Source organism: Trichomycterus rosablanca, chromosome 16 (assembly GCF_030014385.1).
Source record: "Trichomycterus rosablanca isolate fTriRos1 chromosome 16, fTriRos1.hap1, whole genome shotgun sequence".
Lineage (NCBI taxonomy): Eukaryota > Metazoa > Chordata > Actinopteri > Siluriformes > Trichomycteridae > Trichomycterus > Trichomycterus rosablanca.
Window position 1 is genome coordinate 5,485,851 of NC_086003.1, and position 19,055 is coordinate 5,504,905.

Consider the following 19,055-nt stretch of genomic DNA (forward strand, 5'->3'; position numbering starts at 1 on the left):
GACATCCGAAGCAGACAGGAATTACTTTATTCTTATCTACTTTAATCAACTGTTTTATGTTAATGCATTTATTCATGTTATTTAATAATTTGTTATATCTGTTTTTGTTCTCATAAAGAAGCACATAGAATTACATTGTAATACATTTGGTGGACATATGAAATGAATATTGACGTTGAACTGATTATTAAATAACTATTATAATAAACAGCCATTCAGATGAGTTATAAAGGTTATAAACATTTAAATTATTATGTACAGTATCACCTAAAACGCGTATAAATATGTAATACTGTAATAAACATGAACCTGTTAATTATAGAGCTTCGCTTTACTGTGAATCACGTGACCATCGCGCATGTGCGTTAGGGCGCGGTAAACTCAGCTGGTTCGAACTACCAGGCTGTTGCTAAGCTAGCGCAACTTGTAGCACTTTATTTCCTCCATCAAACTTCATGAACTAATGTGTAATAAATGTCTTGACAAGTCACTAGCGGTAAGTATGTTCACTATGAATTCATTCTTAATTACGCAGTCCATTGTGTAATAACGGTGTAATTAATATTATTAGCTTGAAACACGTTAGTTTGTTAACGGTAGCTAAGCAAAACAAAACATGGAACATCCGTACATCACTACCGTGTTCCGTACGGTTCATTTTAATTGAGAAATAAATAAATAGATAAATAAATAAATAAGTGTTTTGTATTGTGTGCATTAAATGTGGCCTCCTTTTTGGAGTGGTATTTATTATTTTTATTATTATTATTATTTTCTATCTTCTTTAAACTGCTGATGCAATTGTCCTTTATATAACTGAATATTGCATCTGTTAGTTGTGGCTAAACACATGAATTCATAGAAGTGGTGTCCCAGTACATATAGGGTGATCAAAATGTTTTGTTTTTGTAAACATAAAGGGAGGAATAGTAAATGACACATAATAAATAAAATAAATAAATAAATATACATTTCATTCAGTAAAGCTTTTTGTAAAACACCAAATATATGTGCAAATAAACTAATCACAGTTATTTTTCTTGTTGACAGCTGCTGCACACTTATTATGGTGTTACACTGCATAAATGATGGCATCTGTAGGTGGTTTCCCATCTCCAGAGTCAACAGTCACCTCGTTGTTGGCAAGTTCGGGACGACTTAGAAGCTCCTTGCAGCCGGAGCCATTACCCTCTATCAAATACAAAGACAGGCTTTATGATTCGGCCTCTAATGCCTTGGATGCTTACATTGCTGATTTTCAGACTTCAAAATTATCTGGGCAGCTGGAGCTTTCTGAGGACCAGAACACACCTCGTCTGAGTCGGTCTGGTTTCAGGAACAGAGATGGTAGGTTCTGTTTATGTATTCTATGGAACTGACAAAAATTACATCTCTGTGTAGACGCCCGACTGGTTTCTATGGTTTTACACTCTTTACATGTGTAAATGAGTGAATTGCATCACCTGCACAAGATACACTTGCATCCAGCACAGCCAGTGTGGATTAAAACATTTGTTAAGATAGAAGCAAGACGGCTGCATGGCTTTAAAAAAGAATACATTGTTAACTGTCTTAGATTATAAACTGCAAAAATCCAGGAGCAACAACAGTGCAGCCACCGGGGTACGCCACATAAGCTCATAAAACAGGATTACTGGTGCTTCATGATTTGCATACAAGCTTAAGATCACCATGTGCAATGCTAAGCAAAAACCACTGTAGTATTTACAGTATAAGTATCGATTTGGCAAATGGCCGGTAAACTTTACCATAGTATTAAATGTAAATGAACCTTGCTTCTACAACATTCAATGCAAATCTGGAGAATTTGTGCTTGCAGCTTCGTGGCAAAAGTCTATGTAAGTTTCTTTTTGTAGCAGTAAATAAAGCAAGCTTAATCAAGTAATGGTTTGCTGTGGAGGAACTTGACTTGCCTGCATAGAGCCTGGACCTCCCTACGAAGCTATTTGGGATCAATCAGAGTGCAGACTGTGTGCCAGGACTTGTTAAAATGAGCATGATTACATTAATGTTATTATAGTACTTCCTTTCTTTTGGTTTGACTTCTGTTTTTTTATTCTAGTGCTGAAAGAGAGCCTGACTGATCGAGAGTTGGATTTCCTGAAGCTCCCTGTCGCTTCGAAACACAGAGACTCAGACCATGTCAGCGTGACCACTGATGACCTGCTGCTACTTCCAGTCGATGGCTCCCTCCCTGTGACCCACACTTCTGCTTTTTTGTCCCGATTAGGAAGCTACAGGTTGGGGGACCGCACTAACTCCAGTCGCTGGTCTCAATCCAAACCTCCTGGAGCCTCATATAAGTCATCAAATAGCTCTTCTGCATTGAGAACTCTGTGTGTGGATGATTTACTGACGGAACATTCAAGATTTGAACGTCCAACACTTTGTTCTAATTCTTTTCTAACCACAAAGACAAAAAGACATCGGTCACGTTCATCCCATCACATTCCAAGATGGATGACCAGTCACAAGTCAGAGATGGATTTTTCTGGTTTGACTAGCGTTCCTGATCTGAAGTATCCAGCCTGGCTTGAAGACTTCAATACAAAACTTCAAACAAACCCAGTTCCATCCTGGATTAATGAGCTGGAGCAGAACACTGATGAGGGTCAGAAGGAGTCTAACAGTCTTGAAAACATCATAGATCAAAGACGTGCCTGTGAAAGTGAGGAACCATTTAGAGGTTTGTGGGCTAAAAATTCAGAATTCCATTTCCTCAGATTTCTAATTATTTGGGGTGTCTGCATACTTTTGACCATACATGTGTTTACCAATGTAAAGTGTAAAATGTTTTATTCTTTATAACACAAGCTCACTTGCTGATCATCTGTGTCTGCTTTTCTGTAGAAGATAAGATTGGCTCTCTTATCCAACGGGTGGAGGAAATGCTGAAATCGCCTTCTTTAGGTTTTCCTAGTTCAATTAAAGAGCAACATGACAGTCCAGGGAACACGGAGGAGCTACTGGATGCTGATCGCTCATGGGACAATCCTCCGGTTGTGTTGTGAGTTAACTGGCATAATTATGTATTCTTCATATCAGAAATTGTAGAGCGCTGAGACTTTAGGACCAACCCCACCCCAAAGTGTGCATGGCATATTAATTGTGCATGTCATGGTCAGTGATATATAAAATCTTGGGCTGATTGCAGTTAGTTAGTAATGTACCTGGACCTACATTAGGAAGAAAAGCATTGGAACTGCACATCAGAGCAATGGAAGAGGGTCCTATGGTCTTGTTTTTACATTGTGCACAATCTACTGTACTTCACAATGTACATCTTGTATTTGGCTCCAGAAAGGCCAGGGTTTTATGTCCACTCTTTTATATTCCAGTAAGTCTCCAGTACCAGTAAGCAACTCTATAGAACAAGAAGAATCTCAGAAGGACACCAAGGAAAAGGTGAATTTGTGAATTTGTTGCTTTTTGCCATGGGTACAGCTTGGGCAAATAAAGCACATCTATTCAATTAAACTTACACATTGACTGATTCACTCACACCTAGGGTCACTTTATAGTAGCCACTCGACCTTCTACATGTTTTTAGTAAGTGGAAAAAAGCTTTCTTAAGTACCCTTAGGAAAAACACACAGACACTGGGAGTACAACCAAACATGTTTATAGTCAGTAACTAAAGGTGAGGATTGAACCCAGGTTTCCAGGCTACATGCTGCTATGCACCCTGTAATTTTAAGGGGGTTTTCTTTACCACTGTCAACCTTGGTCAACAAGGGTTTTTGGTCTGTCAGGGATTTAGTCCTGAATTGTGTAAAGTTGCTTTGAGACAATGTCTAATGTAAAAAGCGCTATACAAATACATTTGACTTGACTTGACATTGAATCTACTAGCTGTGCTGCTATGCCTCAATTGGAGTTGGAGTAGTAAAAGTCAATATGTATAAAGCAGTTTATTATGGTCCAAAGTAGCATTTGTACATTTTCTGGGCAAGCTGTCAAACCCTTAATATCCAGTGGTACCTATAAGGGACAGTACATGTTTTTTTATATAGTTACATGTAAGCATGTTGACTTTTGATTTAGTCTTGATGATGTAGCAGTTTTCTGGTTGTGGCTGCTTGAAGTGCATCCTAATTAGCATTAGCATGTTCCAAGCATCTCATCTGAACCCTAAGATTTGAACCCTAAGTTGAATTTTTTTATTTATTTTTGCACTAGTGGTGATACGCACTTTGGCTAATCCACTTCGTCACCTTGTGTCTCAGTCTTCAGGCTCGTTTTCTTCAGGTTACAGCAGCAGGAAACACCCAGGTCCAGTCGAGGCCCTCAAACAGATGTTGTTCAGCCTTCAGGCTGTGGAACAGAAAGTCACACAACAAAAAGATGAATTATGCATTTCCAGTGGATCTGTGCCATATCTACTCACACAGGTGGAGAAAGACAGTAAGGAGGTACAGAAAAAAAACTGGATTCACTACTGACAAGTGTTCAATAATGCTCACTGAAATGTCCTGACATTAGAAAATAACTTACAGCTGAATGTGGAATGAAAACGGCAATGGCATAAAGTAAATATAATGCAGCTATAACATGAATGTAGGCAGTCCCTAAACCGTTATGTATGCTCATTAACTAGATTAAATTCCAACAGAAGTATTGAAATACAGCAAAAACTACTTTATTTTAGTCAGGGTGGCGGGTGCAAGGCAGATTTACCCTGGACAATTTACTAAAACAGCAATCCATTGCAGAGCTTTGGCTCCCCCTTCCCTTTCCCCCCGGACATAGCCAATGATGTCTGTGTTGACGCTCAGCCGACACTCTATGGCCACTGTGGCCTTGTGTAATAGATTGATCCACCCAAGCGTCACAGTATTGATGCTAACATTAACAGACAGTCAGTGTCAAAACTTTACACACTTGTAACATGTATATCAAGACAGTTTTGGGATTTCAGCAACTGGAAATTTGAAGTCCTAATACAGCTGAGGTGTATCTTTTTTCAGGTTTCTCATCTGGATATTGAAGATTATGATTCAGCCCCTGGTGGACAATCTTTAATGAGGTTAGTTAAAAATGTGATATGACTGGAAAATAAATGTTGTCTGCATAAAACTGATGTACAGCTTTTTTTCTTTACTTAATACAGTTTATGGTTGTATTTTTAATGCAGTGGTAGACTGTGTTGTGTGTCACTGGTTTTCTGAAGTACTCCTGAGCACATGTGGCTGTATCTATCACAGTAGAATGACCGTTTCTCCTGCAGTGCTGTCTAAGGGCTAGAAGGTCACACACATTCAGCAATGGTTTATGGCCTTGCTCTACACAAACTAAGAATTTTCCGGATTTCCTGACTCTTTTAACAATATTAAGCACGGTATATGGTGAAAGACTTTTTGTGAAAGTTTGTTAGAAAATGAACCTTTTTAAAAATGTGGATTGTTCTCAGCCCTATTTTTTTTAAATAAATAACCAAATCTACAATTTACAACCCAAACCCTTTTGGCTTTTTGTGTGCCAGTTCTTAAAAAAATTCTTTCTTGTTTTTATTTTAGAGCTTTGCATCACCTGGGGAGATTAAAAAGCCTCGTGGATGAAATGAACGAGAGGAAGGCCAGAGAAGTGCAACAGGGTGGTTCATAGCTCTTAGCTAACTGCTTTTTCATGCACCATACGCCATATATGCTTAGCTTTTTTGTGTCATTGTATTAGTTCTACAAAAAACATGTCATGTTTTAGAATTTTTATATAATGATAATGTATTTATAGACAGCAGTGACTCGATCTCCGTCATATGGTTTACTTAATTTATGTTACTTTTGAAGCAGTGCCTTGTGATATGTTTATTAATAACACTTTTGTACAAAGTTGTACTATATATAGATTCTTATATATTGATTGTTTTGCTTTTAATTCTAAATAAATTGTTTAAAGCATAAATAATGTCCTTTCATGTTTGTGCAACATTTTGGGAAAGGGTTGGGAAAGGGAGACAAGATCCCACATATATTAACCCATTAGAACACCATTGGGATTATATGAATTAGTACTCTGTTTATTCTTTGTATGTAATATGTGTAATACAAGAAACTGATGTAATGCAGACGATTGTAAACAGTCAAACAAGCTTTATATCACCATCACATGAACATGTGAAGAAAATGCCAAAGTGGCTTCTTTTTTGCACAGTGTATGCTAATATCAAGATGGCTTGAATGTGGACAATATCACCCATGCTCCAGCAGCTTAGAATCTTAAAGCAGATTAATTTCTGTTAGTACTTGAATTTTATCTTCTTAGCGTAAGCTGACGGCAGGTTTTCCTCCCAAGTGTTCCTTGTCTTTGGGTGTAGTTAACCTGCCCTGTTTATAAATTGGTCCGGCAAAACATTAAATTAATTTCTTTGCAATTTGGTAATAAATAAAATCATATATTATTACATGTATTAGTGCATTAACAAAATGGCTTATTTTCAGAAAATCTACAATGAAAAAACCTCTGATTGATTTTTTGAATGTGTATTTACATAAGAATGATTAACCCTCCATGAATCTCCATGTCTAAAGTCTACACCAACCTATAGACTCTTTATTTCAAAGTAGAAATGATGCACTCATGTGTGTTCAGGATTTAGCAGAATACTAACAGCAAAACTAAAGTTTTTATTCACTAGTGTTGCATTTATCAACCATTCTATATTACACTGGTTGGTGTCTGTCAGATTGATAGGCGTCTGTAATTTCTGAATTTGAAAATACATTGCCCATAAAATGTGGTCTGATCTTAATTCTAGTCACGAAAACAAACTCCAGTGTCATAATCTAGTTCAATTCAAAAGGTTCACAAACTTTTTAGGCTTTCAATGCTTTTAACTTTGTGGCATCCATTTAGGGGAGGCCATTTCCTGTTCCAGCATAAAAAAGGTCTATAGAGAAATGGTTTTAAGTGTTTGGCATTAAAGAACTCCAGTGGGCTGCACAGAACCATGACGTCAACCTCAGTGAACAGTGCTCAGAAGCACAGCAGTCCGATTAGTAGAATTGGAATAGGGAATTGGAAATGACTTAATTTTAAGAAAAAGGATCAATTGTGATATATTGCACTATGTTTGCGAGTCAGTGTTCTCGTCCAACCTCACATATGCTCTTTAGACTGAATGGCCACAGGTTTCTACAGAGACACTCAAAATTATTGGGGAAAGCTTTTTCGAGAATTGGAGTATTTGTAGCCTAGCAGTTAAGGTACTGGACTAGTAATCAGTAGGTTGCTGGTTCAAGTCCCACCACTGCCAGGTGTTGGGCCCTTGAGCAAGGCCCTTAACCCTTAATTGCTCAGACTGTATACTGTAAGTTGCAAAGGGGGAACTCATATTAATGTCAGGTGTCCACATTTGTTTGCCCATTTAGTTTATTTGCTCTAAGAAGTTTGATGAAGCGTTCTAAAACGGCCCCTGGCTCAAAGGTCTCCAGTAAAACCCAGTTTAGTGAACTCTTCCTTGCGATCAAGGTCTCAAAATCAATAAACAGATGGCATGATGGGATTTATGTGGTAAATAACACTGAAGTAAGACTGAAACAAGAGGAATACACTGTACTGAGGCTGTAGCGATGTGTCGACTAGTTTATTTCACTTTCATTGTGTTTCTAGCTTTGTTAGAAGGGCATGTTCAGGGTAGAAGAACTCAGAGGAGCATTGATAGACCATTTGCGTCAGTGTTAACTGTGGATAATGGACAACGCTGGGGAACATGGGGCCTTAAAGAAATGTGTCCGGCTGGTTTCTACGCTGCAGGGTTCAGCCTAAAGGTGAGTGTTGTTTTATCTTTAAATTAATCACCTTTGTACAACTGTGTCCAATTTTACTGGCTATAACGTCTACAGACCACAAGTTTTATACACTATATATCTGTGCAAAAGCAAGGTGACAATCTGCATGGCCAAAAGTATGCGTTCACCTCACGATGAAAGCTTGACGCCCTGTTCCAAAATTATGCGCATTGATGTGGCCTTAATATCAAGTCCATATATTTTGTCCCTCCTTTAAGCCTTTTGCTCCTCTGGCAAGGCTTTCCACAATATTTTGACACACATTCGTTCATCATATTTGCATTTTTTTGTGAGAAAAGTTGTGCAGCACCGAATGCTGGAATTGCCTTCACCGCTAAGGAAGCATTGGATGCTCCCTCATCATTCAGTCAGATAATCGCTCAGAATTAAGGCACCTCAGTAGGCAGCATTTTAATGTCTATGTAGAGAGCTCTCTAGGTTTTCAGACAGACCCAATAATCACTAAGTATGTCATACTTTTGGCCATACAGTTCATATGTGTTCACTTTCCCCCCAAATAAATAGAGGTTTGTTTTCAGGTTGCAGGTTATTGGGAATCTCTGCTCGTTGGTGATAACACTGCACTTAACGGAATTCGCCTTCATTGTGTTAACTCAGCTCAAGGCACATCAGCACCCTACACTGACTACGCCACGGTACAATCAGACACTGCAAGGTTAGTGTTTTTATTCATGCTTTTATTCCTTTTTAAAACATGAAAACCATGGCCATTTGTCTTACACTGAAATTAAGACAGTTTGATTTGACAGTACAAATTGACCCCTTTCTGTGTAAAAAAAATCCTCCAAAATCCACCTCCAGCAGCTCAGATTTATTAAATTATAAATACAATCAAGGATTGGACAGTAATGATATGTTGTCATGATTATGTATGATTTGTGCAAGTCCTATTTATTCAAATTATCCTCCAGGCCACCCAAAGAGGATGGGGGTCCCTGCTGAGTGTGGTTCCTCCCAAGAGTTCTTCCTGTATTTTTAAACTGTTGCCCTCGGCTTGCTCAGCAGGGGTTTTTGGTCTGTTGGTCAGTTTTTTGGTCAGTCTGATGTTTAATTAGCAGGTGTACATGTGTTTCTAATAAACTGTCCAGTAATTCTAAAATTTAAATATTGTAACTGAAGTGGGACCAACTTTACTGTATATTAACACTTGTGGTTTTGGAACAAGCTCATAGCCACAAATAGCCACAAACTTGGCCGGTTAGTGTACAATTTTCTGCCTAGACTGTAAATAAATTAAGGATTCGATAATAAAAGAAAAAAGACATCTGTTAAACTCTTTCATTTGTGTTTTCAGCTGGGGTTCATGGACAGATATTAAGTGGTGTAAATCTGGAATGCTGGAGAGTTTTCAGCTACGTGTAGAACCTTTCCAAGGAGTCTGGGACGATACGGCAGCAAATAATATCAAGTAATGTGATCTTCATATTTCTATCCATGTTATTTTTTCTACCCAATAATCTGACAGTATGTAACATGCTCGTTATTGGTTTTACCAGGTTTAAATGCAGTGGATCTAGTGAGGAGATTAAAGGTTCTGGGACGTCATGGGGTGACTGGGGCTCCTGGAGTCACACCTGTTCAGGAAAGGGCATCTGTGGCATCCAGACAATTGTGGAGGAACCACGAGGGTTGGCAGATGACACGGCTCTTAATGACGTGCGATTCTATTGCTGTGATTAAGGTGCAAAATAGTTCTTTTAGCTGAAGCACATTTACACGTACATGTGGACAGAAGTTTGTGGACACCTGACACTTAAACATGCACGTAAACCTGTCTCATTCTCTTTTTTTTTTCTCTGTCTGTTTAGATATTTGCATTTTGTAATCGTATCAAATCTGGAAAAAAGTGCTGGACAGGGACGCGCATAGTTTTGCTAGCTATATTTCATATTTCTTCATATTTCTTTATTGCATGGCAGCCTTTAAGTCCCAGTTGATGTAAAACTTGCTTAACTGTAAACAGTCTTGTGTGTTGACAGTCAAAACATATGGAAACATTTTAAGAATATTTTGACAGTGTGGATTTAATTTCTGGCCTTGACATGGGTGCAAAATATGACTGGGTGTAGCCAAATCATCCCTATTTATATGGGCACAGAGAAAAGACCATGACAGTCAATTATAATTACACCACATAGTCAGTCCACAAATGACACTGACATTTCAAGACTGTCCTTACAATGTTTTTTGTTCCAGGGACTGATGACTTTTCCTGTAAACCGACGTGTACTGAAATAAAACTGAAAGTAAAAACCTGAAAATCGAACCAACTGTACCAACTACACATGGCCCTGCTTTATTCCCCATGTATATGTTTTTAAACATGCAATAAAGCTATAAATGTATGTTTATCTATAACCTCCCATTAATTAAGGCTTTCTTGACCAACATTAGTTCCCAGCCATACAAATGCTGTAATCTTTTGACTGAATGGGCACAAATTCCCACAGACATACTTCAGTCTTGTAAGTTTTGTAAGAGGATTTCTCAGAATAGTGATTGTAAAAATCACACAGAGGTCACTCTATTTTAATACCATTTGTTTTTGAAATAGGATGACAAGCTCATGATCAGGTGTCCAAATACTGCCATATAGTGCATTTAAACAATTACGTTGGCCTTAATTTTGGATTTGCATTTCATGATTTGTGGTAATTTTTACTAATAATTTATAATTCATATATGTACCCATATGTTCCACAAAAGTATTCAGTGGTGGAACAGTTTTAGTTTCAATTCTCAAACAGTTTTTTATGGTGTCTGGGTGTGTGTGTGTGGGTGTGTTGATATGCTTAATAAAAAACTACAATAAAGTAACCACACAACCTTAAAATATGTGAGCTAATTACCAGGATTTCATTTTCATTTATGCACTTCTATTTTCTGTTTAGCTTAGTCATGACCTAAATAATACATAAAAGAGAATGATAAAATTACCATATATTACAATTGTTTTAACTGAAGTTCTTAAAATAAAGTAATTAAAACATAAAAATATGTTGTGCAACAATAAATGTCTGAATATAATTTAGAATCAGTTCTTTCTTGATGTTCTAGCAACATCCTTCTTTGCTCAGTGGAACATATAAAATACTCACCGGACCCAGATGACCTGATTTTGGATCCAAATAGAAAAAGATAGGACCAAACAGACCTGGAGAGAATTAAAAAAATAACAAATGTATTTGTTATGAGTTGCTTGTTTATTTTTGTATGGTTAATTATTTGCAATTAACTTACCAATTTCTATTAACATATGTCAATTTGTTTTAAAACAATTGTCTTTTATTCGAAACATCTGCTATGAAGAACATCAGCACAATAAAATGACCAAAAATCTTCAGATTTCAGTTTAGTACGAATTACAAACCCCATTTCCAAATAATTTGGGATATTTTGTCAAATGTAGTTTCTTGAATTCTCCTGAATCTTTATTTAACTGGCAAAAGTAGAAAGAAAAGATTTCGAAGCCTCAGGTAAGAATTACAGCTCAGTTTAATAACAAAATTTTTTACTGCAAGATTATTGCAAGATAATTCAAAGTTTCACAATCTACTGTTCATAATATTGTGAAAAGATTCAGGGAATCAGGAGAAATCTCAGTCCATGTGAGGCAAAGACAGAAACCACTGCTGAATGTGTGTGACATTTGAGCTCTCACATGAGAAGCCGTCATGCTACTGTGATAAATATGAGCCACATGGACACGGGAGAACGCCGTTGTCACTTAACACAGCCCACCGCTGCATCAAGAAATCCAATTTTAAACTCTGTTACATCAAATCTATGTAGAAACACCTTAGAGTTCTCTGACTTGATTGCAGTTTAGATCTTCTATCTTTTATTCAAAATGTATGGAGCAACATGAAGAGGAGAATCAGACGATGGTGACCACAGACTGTTGAGCAGCTGAAATCTAATATCAAGCAAGAATGGGAAAAAAATTAGTGTCATCAGTTCCCAAACTATTAAAAAGCCTCATTATTAGGAAACGTGATCAAAAAGGGGTAAACACGCCTTTGTCCCAGTTTTTTGGAGTGCTGTCATTCAGTCTACCAGTTAGTAAATATTTTTTATTAGTTATTTAATGACGTTATTGTTTTACACAGGTACTCCAAGACACCCACACCCAATCACACACACCCCATACATACAACTAATATCAAATACTGTACATTGGTTTTATATTCTATAGAGTCAGATATATTTTGACCACAAGAAGCTGCATCAGAAACTTAAATCTTTTGGAATTTAAATTTAATCATCTCTTAACACATTCGGCTGGCCAGCTTTATTGCCTCAAGATGCAGCTTTTTTATCATCATAGATGCAAAGTGCCGCAGCTGCAGGACTATCAGAAAGTGCTTCTGTTATAGAACAGCTTACTTTTGTTAAATATAATGCACTTAATAAGAAATATAGAATGTGCACCTGAACATCAACCTCTGAGTAAATATGTACACTAGATAAGTAAGTAGATGTAGAAAATAAGCATCTAGTAGGAAGTACATGCTTTACTTAAGTTAACATTGTCTGAGGCTTGTGATATCCATACATTTTTGGTCCTGATCCTCCTGATTTGAGATACCAGACCTTAATAGCATTAGCAACACAGCAGGATGCAAGGCTACATTTGATGCCCTATAATTTCAGTTAAAACAGGGAATTTTATTCATTAATACATGTCCACTACGACAGTTAGCACTTGATTAGGCTTGTGTGCTTTATTTTTTAATATTAATTAATTAATTCAATAGGCTGATCTTAATTCTGCTTAATATTAATTTTATCTCTGTATAAAGGCAGAAAATTGTATGTTTTAATGAGCTGTTACTGGATGAATTGATGTTACAATTAAGCAATGAAAATGAGAAGCAGAGTAAAAACATCAACATCATTTAACTATTTAATCAACAGTATGTGCAGGTTTTAAACTTAAAGTGCTATTGCTATTTTGTTTGCAGTCTAATGACCTCATTTGCTGTTTTTCAGTCCTTTGTTCTTGTTGGATATTGTTTCTAGATATCACAAAGCTGGTTTGACATCTCCAGTCCTGAATGTGTAAAACTATATAAAAAAATTCCTTGTTGCTTTTGGTTCAGATGTGACGCTTTGCTGCATCCTACAAGTTCTTGTGTTTCTCTCTGTGTTTAGTATCATAATGGCGATTTAAATTGTAATTAAACACAGCTGTCTAGTCTCCACAAACTAAATACTGTACACAGCTGTACATCTGACTTAAATAAATGTAAACTTAGCGGTCCATGTCTTGTTAAAAACTCAATCACACTCACAGTTCTACTCGCCAACACGTTACTGTGAAGCTGGAAACACTCGCACAACTGTAGCTTAACCGAAAATTAATAGTCCCTTCAAAACAAAAACAATGCTATTTTATTGCATGTATGATGTACACTTATTTACGTCTTATTCCTAATTACCACTGACCTCATCCGGGCCGGTGTTGTGCCGAATTCCCACTCCCCGGCAGAACCGGACTCCCATTCGCGTCAACGGCCACACAGACTTGCACTGCTTTTATAGCTAAAACAATTCATTCTGGTGGCTTATCTTCGTTTGTGGATTACACTGTAGCACATGTCTCTAACATATTGAGATCAATTTTTAAGCTTTACAGAATCCAGGACCAACAAACCAAAAACTCCTACTGAGCAGCCAAGGGCGACAGTAGAGAGGAAAAAAATACAGAAAGAAACCTTGAGAAAAACCAGACTCAGCAGGGACCTTCATTCTTCTTGGATGGCCTGGAGACATTTGAGCTCTCACATGAAAAACCGTCATGCTACTGTGATAAATATGAGCCACCGTTGTCACTTAACACAGTCCACCGTTGTCACTTAACACAGTCCGCCGCTGCATCAAGAAATCCAACCTAAAACTCTGCTTGCAAAAATTAAGTGTCATCAGTTCTCAAACAATTCTTATACATTCTGTATAAACTTAATATTTTGTAACTTACAGAAACTAACAGGCACAGTCAAAACCATCAGAAACAGCTTCAGACTTTCATTTGAGTGTTAACGCTACCGTCTCTGAAACAATAGGACTTTTAGAAGTTTATTATTTTATTAGTAACCTCAAAATAACCACCTCATCCTTTTTTATATGTTTCAGAAATAATTCCTTCAACAGTTCAGCTTTAGTCTATTGTCAGTAATTGTGTCTAGCCTATTGTTAGTATTTTTTTCAGTTTCGGTTTCTTTTCTAAAAAGCACAGGGTGTTTCGTGCTTTTCGCCCAATAAATTAGAACAACCACAATCCAGACCAGGATGAAGACTATATATGAATGTTTGCTTATATACTGTTATAGTATAGTATACTGTATAGCTGCTATAAAAAATTTTTTCTTGTCATTTAATTTACTGTATCATAAAGGTTTGTATAAAAATATGTAATGAACAAAAATAGTGTATGTTACTATGTGGGGAAAATGAAAACATGAATAATATAAATAAATAATTCATTCATTCAATTTATCTCCTGTGTGAGTGTGGGTGTGGATGTCTGCATTGAGAGATGCGTTCATGACAATAAATCTTAATTAGTGTTCATGCCAGTAAACCCTAATTAAAACATAACTCTATAAAATAACTCTCATGCTTGTAGTTTTACTTTCTCTTTAGCTTAATTATAATATATGTTATTAGATAAACAACCTGTATGATACATATTTTATTAGAAATCAGAAGCAGGCTTTATTGGCCAAGTATGCTCACACATAAAAGGAATTTGTTTTTGGTTACACAGATGTTTGCAGTGCATGAAAAATACAATAAAGACAATCTTATTCACACAGCTCACTCTCACCTTAACACACACATCCGTACCTGTAAACGTAAACATTTACAAGATGTAACATATGAAGAGAAAGCATGTCACTGATACAGGTGTAGAGTATTAAATTACACTACACTGACAAAAATTTGCAGATATTCCAAAACTATGTGCAATCATACAGAGTTCCTCATCCCTTTAGGGCTTTTTAATCCATTTGGGGCATCCCTTTTCAGTCCATTGTTCTTGTTGGATATTGTTTCTAGAAAGCTGGTCTTGAGTGCTCCGGTCCTGGATGTGTGAAACTTGTGAAACTTGGATGTGTGAAACTTAATTAAAAAAAAAATCCTTGTTGTTTTTGCAGTTCAGGGGTGCATATATAAATATGCCATAAAAAGATGCTTGACCATAATGTCCTGTTGATCAGGTGGAGCCATTTGACTGGGCTGTGCAAAAGAAGGCACAGGAGATGACCCAGGATTGCTGCAAAGGGAAGGATGTAAGCTGAGGTGGGGTAGATGGGTAGATGGGAGCTTTAAACATACATCTACTCTCTGTTGGGCCTAGTATTAACAGCGTTTCTTCCTCTTCCACAGTAAAGCCTGTTGCAGATAACTGACCTCCACCTGTCTTAGCCCTCTCTTTTGGTACAATTTATCAAGCTAAATGTAGAAAACACCGCGGACACACACATCACACACACTCACATTTAGGACAATCTGTCTGTGGGACATGGGAGGAAACCGGAGCACACAGAGGAAACCCACCACATGGACAGCACACAAACTCCACACAGGAAAAACCCGGACCGCTCCACCTGCGAATCGAACCCAGGACCGTGAGCCAGCGTGCCACCCTTAACTAAATTATGTACGTTATAGAATCTTTATATTTATAGAATCGGTGTAGAATGTTTAATTCATAACTGTATTATTATTGTGCATTACATGAAGTGGGTTTCTATATTTAAGAGCAAAAATAATAGCAAGAAAGTTAGTGTGATGTTTGTTTAAATTACTTCTGTTATTATTCTTTGGTAATGTTTTGTCTCCTGGGTGTGGGTGTGGATGCCGAGTGAGGTATGTTCATGACAATAAACCTCAATTAGTGCTCATTCCAGTAAACCCAATAAACTAAAACACAATAACTTCGGCATGCTTGCAGTTTTACTTTCCCTTTAGCTTAATTACTACTGACTTACACAATTAAAGAAGTGTATTTTGTTCAAACAAAAATACTTTTACATTTGTGGCATGGCCCACTAATACCTTTCAACTAGTCCAGTTTACTTTACATTGACAGAGAATAGTTACCAGCCTTCTTCATTATCAGCAACTGCAAGAAAAAAATGCAATAATAATAATAATATACAGCATTTAGCAGACTATTATATACAAAGTGGCTTACAATTGCTACTGAATACAATTTGAGCAATTGACAGTTAAGGGTCTTGCTCAAGGGCCCAACAGTGGCAACTTGGCAGTGGTGGGGCTTATACTAGCACCCTTCATATTACTAGTCCAGTACCTTAACCACTAAGCTACCACTGACTTACGGTATTTAATAATAAATAAATAAATAAGTACATACAAATAATAATAATTGCCCAGTAAATCATACCCACTGCGACCCTGAGTAAGACAAAGGGGGGGGAGATCACCTGAGAATCAGCTTTTCAGAGTCTAAAATGCTTATCATAAAAAAAAAAAGCTGACGTGACTTAATGTATTAAAAAGAACGACACAGGAACACTAAACTTCTCTTAATTATTACTGCTCATAGGTTCTCTCCACTAATAAAATTTCTCATTTGTTGTTTTAGTACAATAAGTCACGTTAAGCTTTGTGCATCACCGTATTGGAAATAACGGCACAGCTGGCGCAAAAGCTAATGTGCCACTTCTCATGTGAATGCGCCTTCACTGAACGGAATCGATATTCAAAGATCGAGCATCTCCACGAAGCATAAGGAAACACTAGAGAAGTAAAGGTAAAGAGCAGCTTAATTTTTAACAGTTTTTTAAGGGTATTTCAATGTTTTGTTTATATTATATTTGTGTTATTTTCAGTGTATAAGTGTCAAAAACAACCCCATTATTTTACATTAGCCTAAAATACATGCAGTTTTAAGCTCCCAGTACCAACTGATGTCGGGTTTCAAGGTACAGTACCACTGCATTTGCTTTCTATGCAAAATTTAAAGTAAACATGAAAGTTTGATTTGAATAAAACTCTTGGACATACAGTATGTTCATGCTTTAAAAAATGATATATTGTTGTAGGTATTGTTAATTTCACTTTCAGAATAGTGATTTGTAATTAGCTTTAGAACACCTAATGATACAAAAATTCTTATAAACTGACTTTTGGTTTCGGTATTTACGATCTGCAATAATGGCATGTACCAGAAAAAAATGTGATCATACCTGATTCTACCTGTTATGTCACAGTGATGAGGCATCGCTTCAACCCTATATAATCAGGTCTGTAAACATTGTGTACTGGCAGAGAGCAAAGATCTTCCTAAAGCATCTTTCAAAAGAAAAAAAGCCTTTTAGATTTTAAATAATCGAAAGACATGTATCTTGTGCTGAGTGTTGTTTTGCCTCTGCTCATTCTCCCCTTCGGAGAATGTGCAAACATTACCAGCACTAACAACACACGAAGTCTCACCAGGGCTTCTACCGGCATGATCTCTGTGGCTAACGGACAGATCTGGGGTACATGGGGCTTTCAACAGATGTGTCCAACTGGCACCTACGCTACAGGCTTTAGCCTCAAGGTAAATGCATTTAAAAAAAAACAGTTTCTGCAAATGAAATGTATTAAAGGTATGCTATTTAATCAATAGTATGTGCAAACACTCCTAACAGTTTTCAATTGTGTGTCCAAAATTGTCTTTTAGGTCGAAACCTCGCAGGGATTTTGGAGAGATGACACAGCCCTAAACGGAATTAGCCTTCGCTGCTCTAAACCCATCAGAGCAGGTGTGATTACCAGCTATTCTACAGTCACATCTGACACTGGAGGGTAATCCATTAGCTTTTCTTTATTTTATACACCACTGTCTGTCTACAAAAATGACACCAAGCTATGCATGTAATGGACTAAAGCAACTTATAAGCATGTTATCAGTGTTAAAGATTATTGGGCATGATCCATTTCAAACAATATTAGAAATAAAACAATTGCACACACACACACACACACAGACACACAGACACACAGACACACACACACACACACACACACACACACAGAGACACACACACACACACACACACACACACACACACACACACACACACACACACACACACACACACACACACACACACACACACACACACACACACACACACATCATGACTTTGATTAGCAGTTCATTTTTGTTGTGTGATTTGTTAAGCTGGGGAGTTTGGACACAAGACACTTGGTGTTCAAATGGAGTATTGAAAGCGTTCCAGTTGCAAGTGGACTCTTATCAATGGGCAGGTGATGATACAGCTGCAAACAACATACAGTAAGTAACACCCATTACACTAATAACGACTCTACAAAACAGTTAATTTCTTAATCATTTATGAATATTTTTTTTATTTATAGATAAAATCTTAAAAGACTTTAAAGAATATCAAACATGTTTCTTTAAAATTCTTTTTAGGTTTAAGTGCACTGGAGATCAAGTGTTGTATGGCTCTGGAATGGGCTGGGGTTTTTGGGGTGACTGGAGCCCAGTTTGTTCTGGAACTGGAATTTGTGGGATCCAAACAAAAGTAGAGGCTCCCCAGGGTGTTCTGGACGACACCGCTCTTAATGATGTCCGCTTCTTTTGCTGCAGCTAAGGTACATTATATTAAGTTTACACACAAATCGCACACAAATAATTTGTCTGTGAACCTCCACGATTCCTCAACGACCTTGCTTGGTGTATTAAATAGTACAGCAAAGAGTATTAGATTACGTTTCTGCAGTTCTGTTCTGCCCTCAAAAACAAACGACACACAATTAACTAGCTGCTTTGTAACTAGATCCAGACGTTGGATTAGATACTTGATATTCTAAATTAAATTCACTCTGGCTCATTGGAGGTAATAAAATGATGCATCTAATCTGCACTCCTGATTATACTGCTAATTTTAATTTCTTATGTTTTGTGTTGTAGGTGGACTCAGAGACATAAAGACAACAACCATCATTCTTACTTTCCTAGAAAATCATTAAAGATGTTTACTAACATTTAGTTTGATTCATAATCATACATTCATTCTAATTTTACTTATGACTTTTAAACGATTTAAATGAATTTAAAAGATTTTACTGTAATCCTACATTTTTACTTCATGGGAAATTCTGTTTGGAAAAATCATATGCATAATAAAATATGTATGTTTTCTTTCCTTTTTTAGTCTAGTGAATTTTATTTATTTA

General features: G+C 36.9%; 3 protein-coding genes across 4 annotated transcripts; all 3 read left to right on the plus strand.

Moving 5' to 3' along the window:
• The first annotated feature begins 402 nt into the window (after positions 1-402).
• On the plus strand, positions 403-5,915 carry c16h18orf54 (chromosome 16 C18orf54 homolog). 2 transcript variants are annotated; one of them, XM_063011824.1, is made up of 9 exons: positions 403-496; positions 1,051-1,142; positions 1,263-1,347; positions 2,084-2,707; positions 2,872-3,028; positions 3,360-3,426; positions 4,248-4,433; positions 4,989-5,047; positions 5,538-5,915. In XM_063011824.1, the coding sequence occupies exons 2-9, from the start codon at positions 1,086-1,088 to the stop codon at positions 5,623-5,625; spliced, it is 1,323 nt and encodes a 440-aa protein (XP_062867894.1). In that variant the 5' UTR covers positions 403-496; positions 1,051-1,085; the 3' UTR covers positions 5,626-5,915. The 2 variants fall into 2 exon arrangements, with proteins under 2 accessions (XP_062867894.1, XP_062867893.1); XM_063011823.1 differs by having other exon boundaries at positions 1,051-1,347.
• A 1,599-nt stretch (positions 5,916-7,514) lies between these two features.
• On the plus strand, positions 7,515-10,646 carry LOC134330623 (vitelline membrane outer layer protein 1-like). The gene is made up of 5 exons (XM_063011825.1): positions 7,515-7,787; positions 8,348-8,484; positions 9,124-9,237; positions 9,326-9,510; positions 10,026-10,646. The coding sequence occupies exons 1-4, from the start codon at positions 7,590-7,592 to the stop codon at positions 9,507-9,509; spliced, it is 633 nt and encodes a 210-aa protein (XP_062867895.1). The 5' UTR covers positions 7,515-7,589; the 3' UTR covers position 9,510; positions 10,026-10,646.
• A 6,556-nt stretch (positions 10,647-17,202) lies between these two features.
• Positions 17,203-18,821, plus strand: LOC134330629 (vitelline membrane outer layer protein 1-like). Its single transcript, XM_063011829.1, has 5 exons — positions 17,203-17,406; positions 17,530-17,654; positions 18,034-18,147; positions 18,289-18,470; positions 18,790-18,821. Exons 1-4 carry the CDS (start codon positions 17,203-17,205, stop codon positions 18,467-18,469), a joined length of 624 nt encoding a protein of 207 aa, XP_062867899.1. The 3' UTR covers position 18,470; positions 18,790-18,821.
• The last annotated feature ends 234 nt before the right edge of the window (positions 18,822-19,055 follow it).

Excerpts from the sequence above, each read along its gene's own strand:
- LOC134330623 (XM_063011825.1), top strand. The coding sequence starts at position 7,590 with ATGTGTCGACTAGTTTATTTCACTTTCATTGTGTTTCTAGCTTTGTTA. Across the intron at positions 7,788-8,347 it reads CTGCAGGGTTCAGCCTAAAG|GTTGCAGGTTATTGGGAATC; the intron begins GTGAGTGTTGTT and ends GTTTGTTTTCAG. Across the intron at positions 9,238-9,325 it reads ACGGCAGCAAATAATATCAA|GTTTAAATGCAGTGGATCTA; the intron begins GTAATGTGATCT and ends TGGTTTTACCAG.
- LOC134330629 (XM_063011829.1), top strand. The coding sequence starts at position 17,203 with ATGTATCTTGTGCTGAGTGTTGTTTTGCCTCTGCTCATTCTCCCCTTC. Across the intron at positions 17,407-17,529 it reads CTACAGGCTTTAGCCTCAAG|GTCGAAACCTCGCAGGGATT; the intron begins GTAAATGCATTT and ends ATTGTCTTTTAG. Across the intron at positions 18,148-18,288 it reads ACAGCTGCAAACAACATACA|GTTTAAGTGCACTGGAGATC; the intron begins GTAAGTAACACC and ends AATTCTTTTTAG.
- c16h18orf54 (XM_063011823.1), top strand. The coding sequence starts at position 1,086 with ATGATGGCATCTGTAGGTGGTTTCCCATCTCCAGAGTCAACAGTCACC. Across the intron at positions 2,708-2,871 it reads AAGTGAGGAACCATTTAGAG|AAGATAAGATTGGCTCTCTT; the intron begins GTTTGTGGGCTA and ends GCTTTTCTGTAG. Across the intron at positions 3,427-4,247 it reads AGAAGGACACCAAGGAAAAG|TCTTCAGGCTCGTTTTCTTC; the intron begins GTGAATTTGTGA and ends CTTGTGTCTCAG.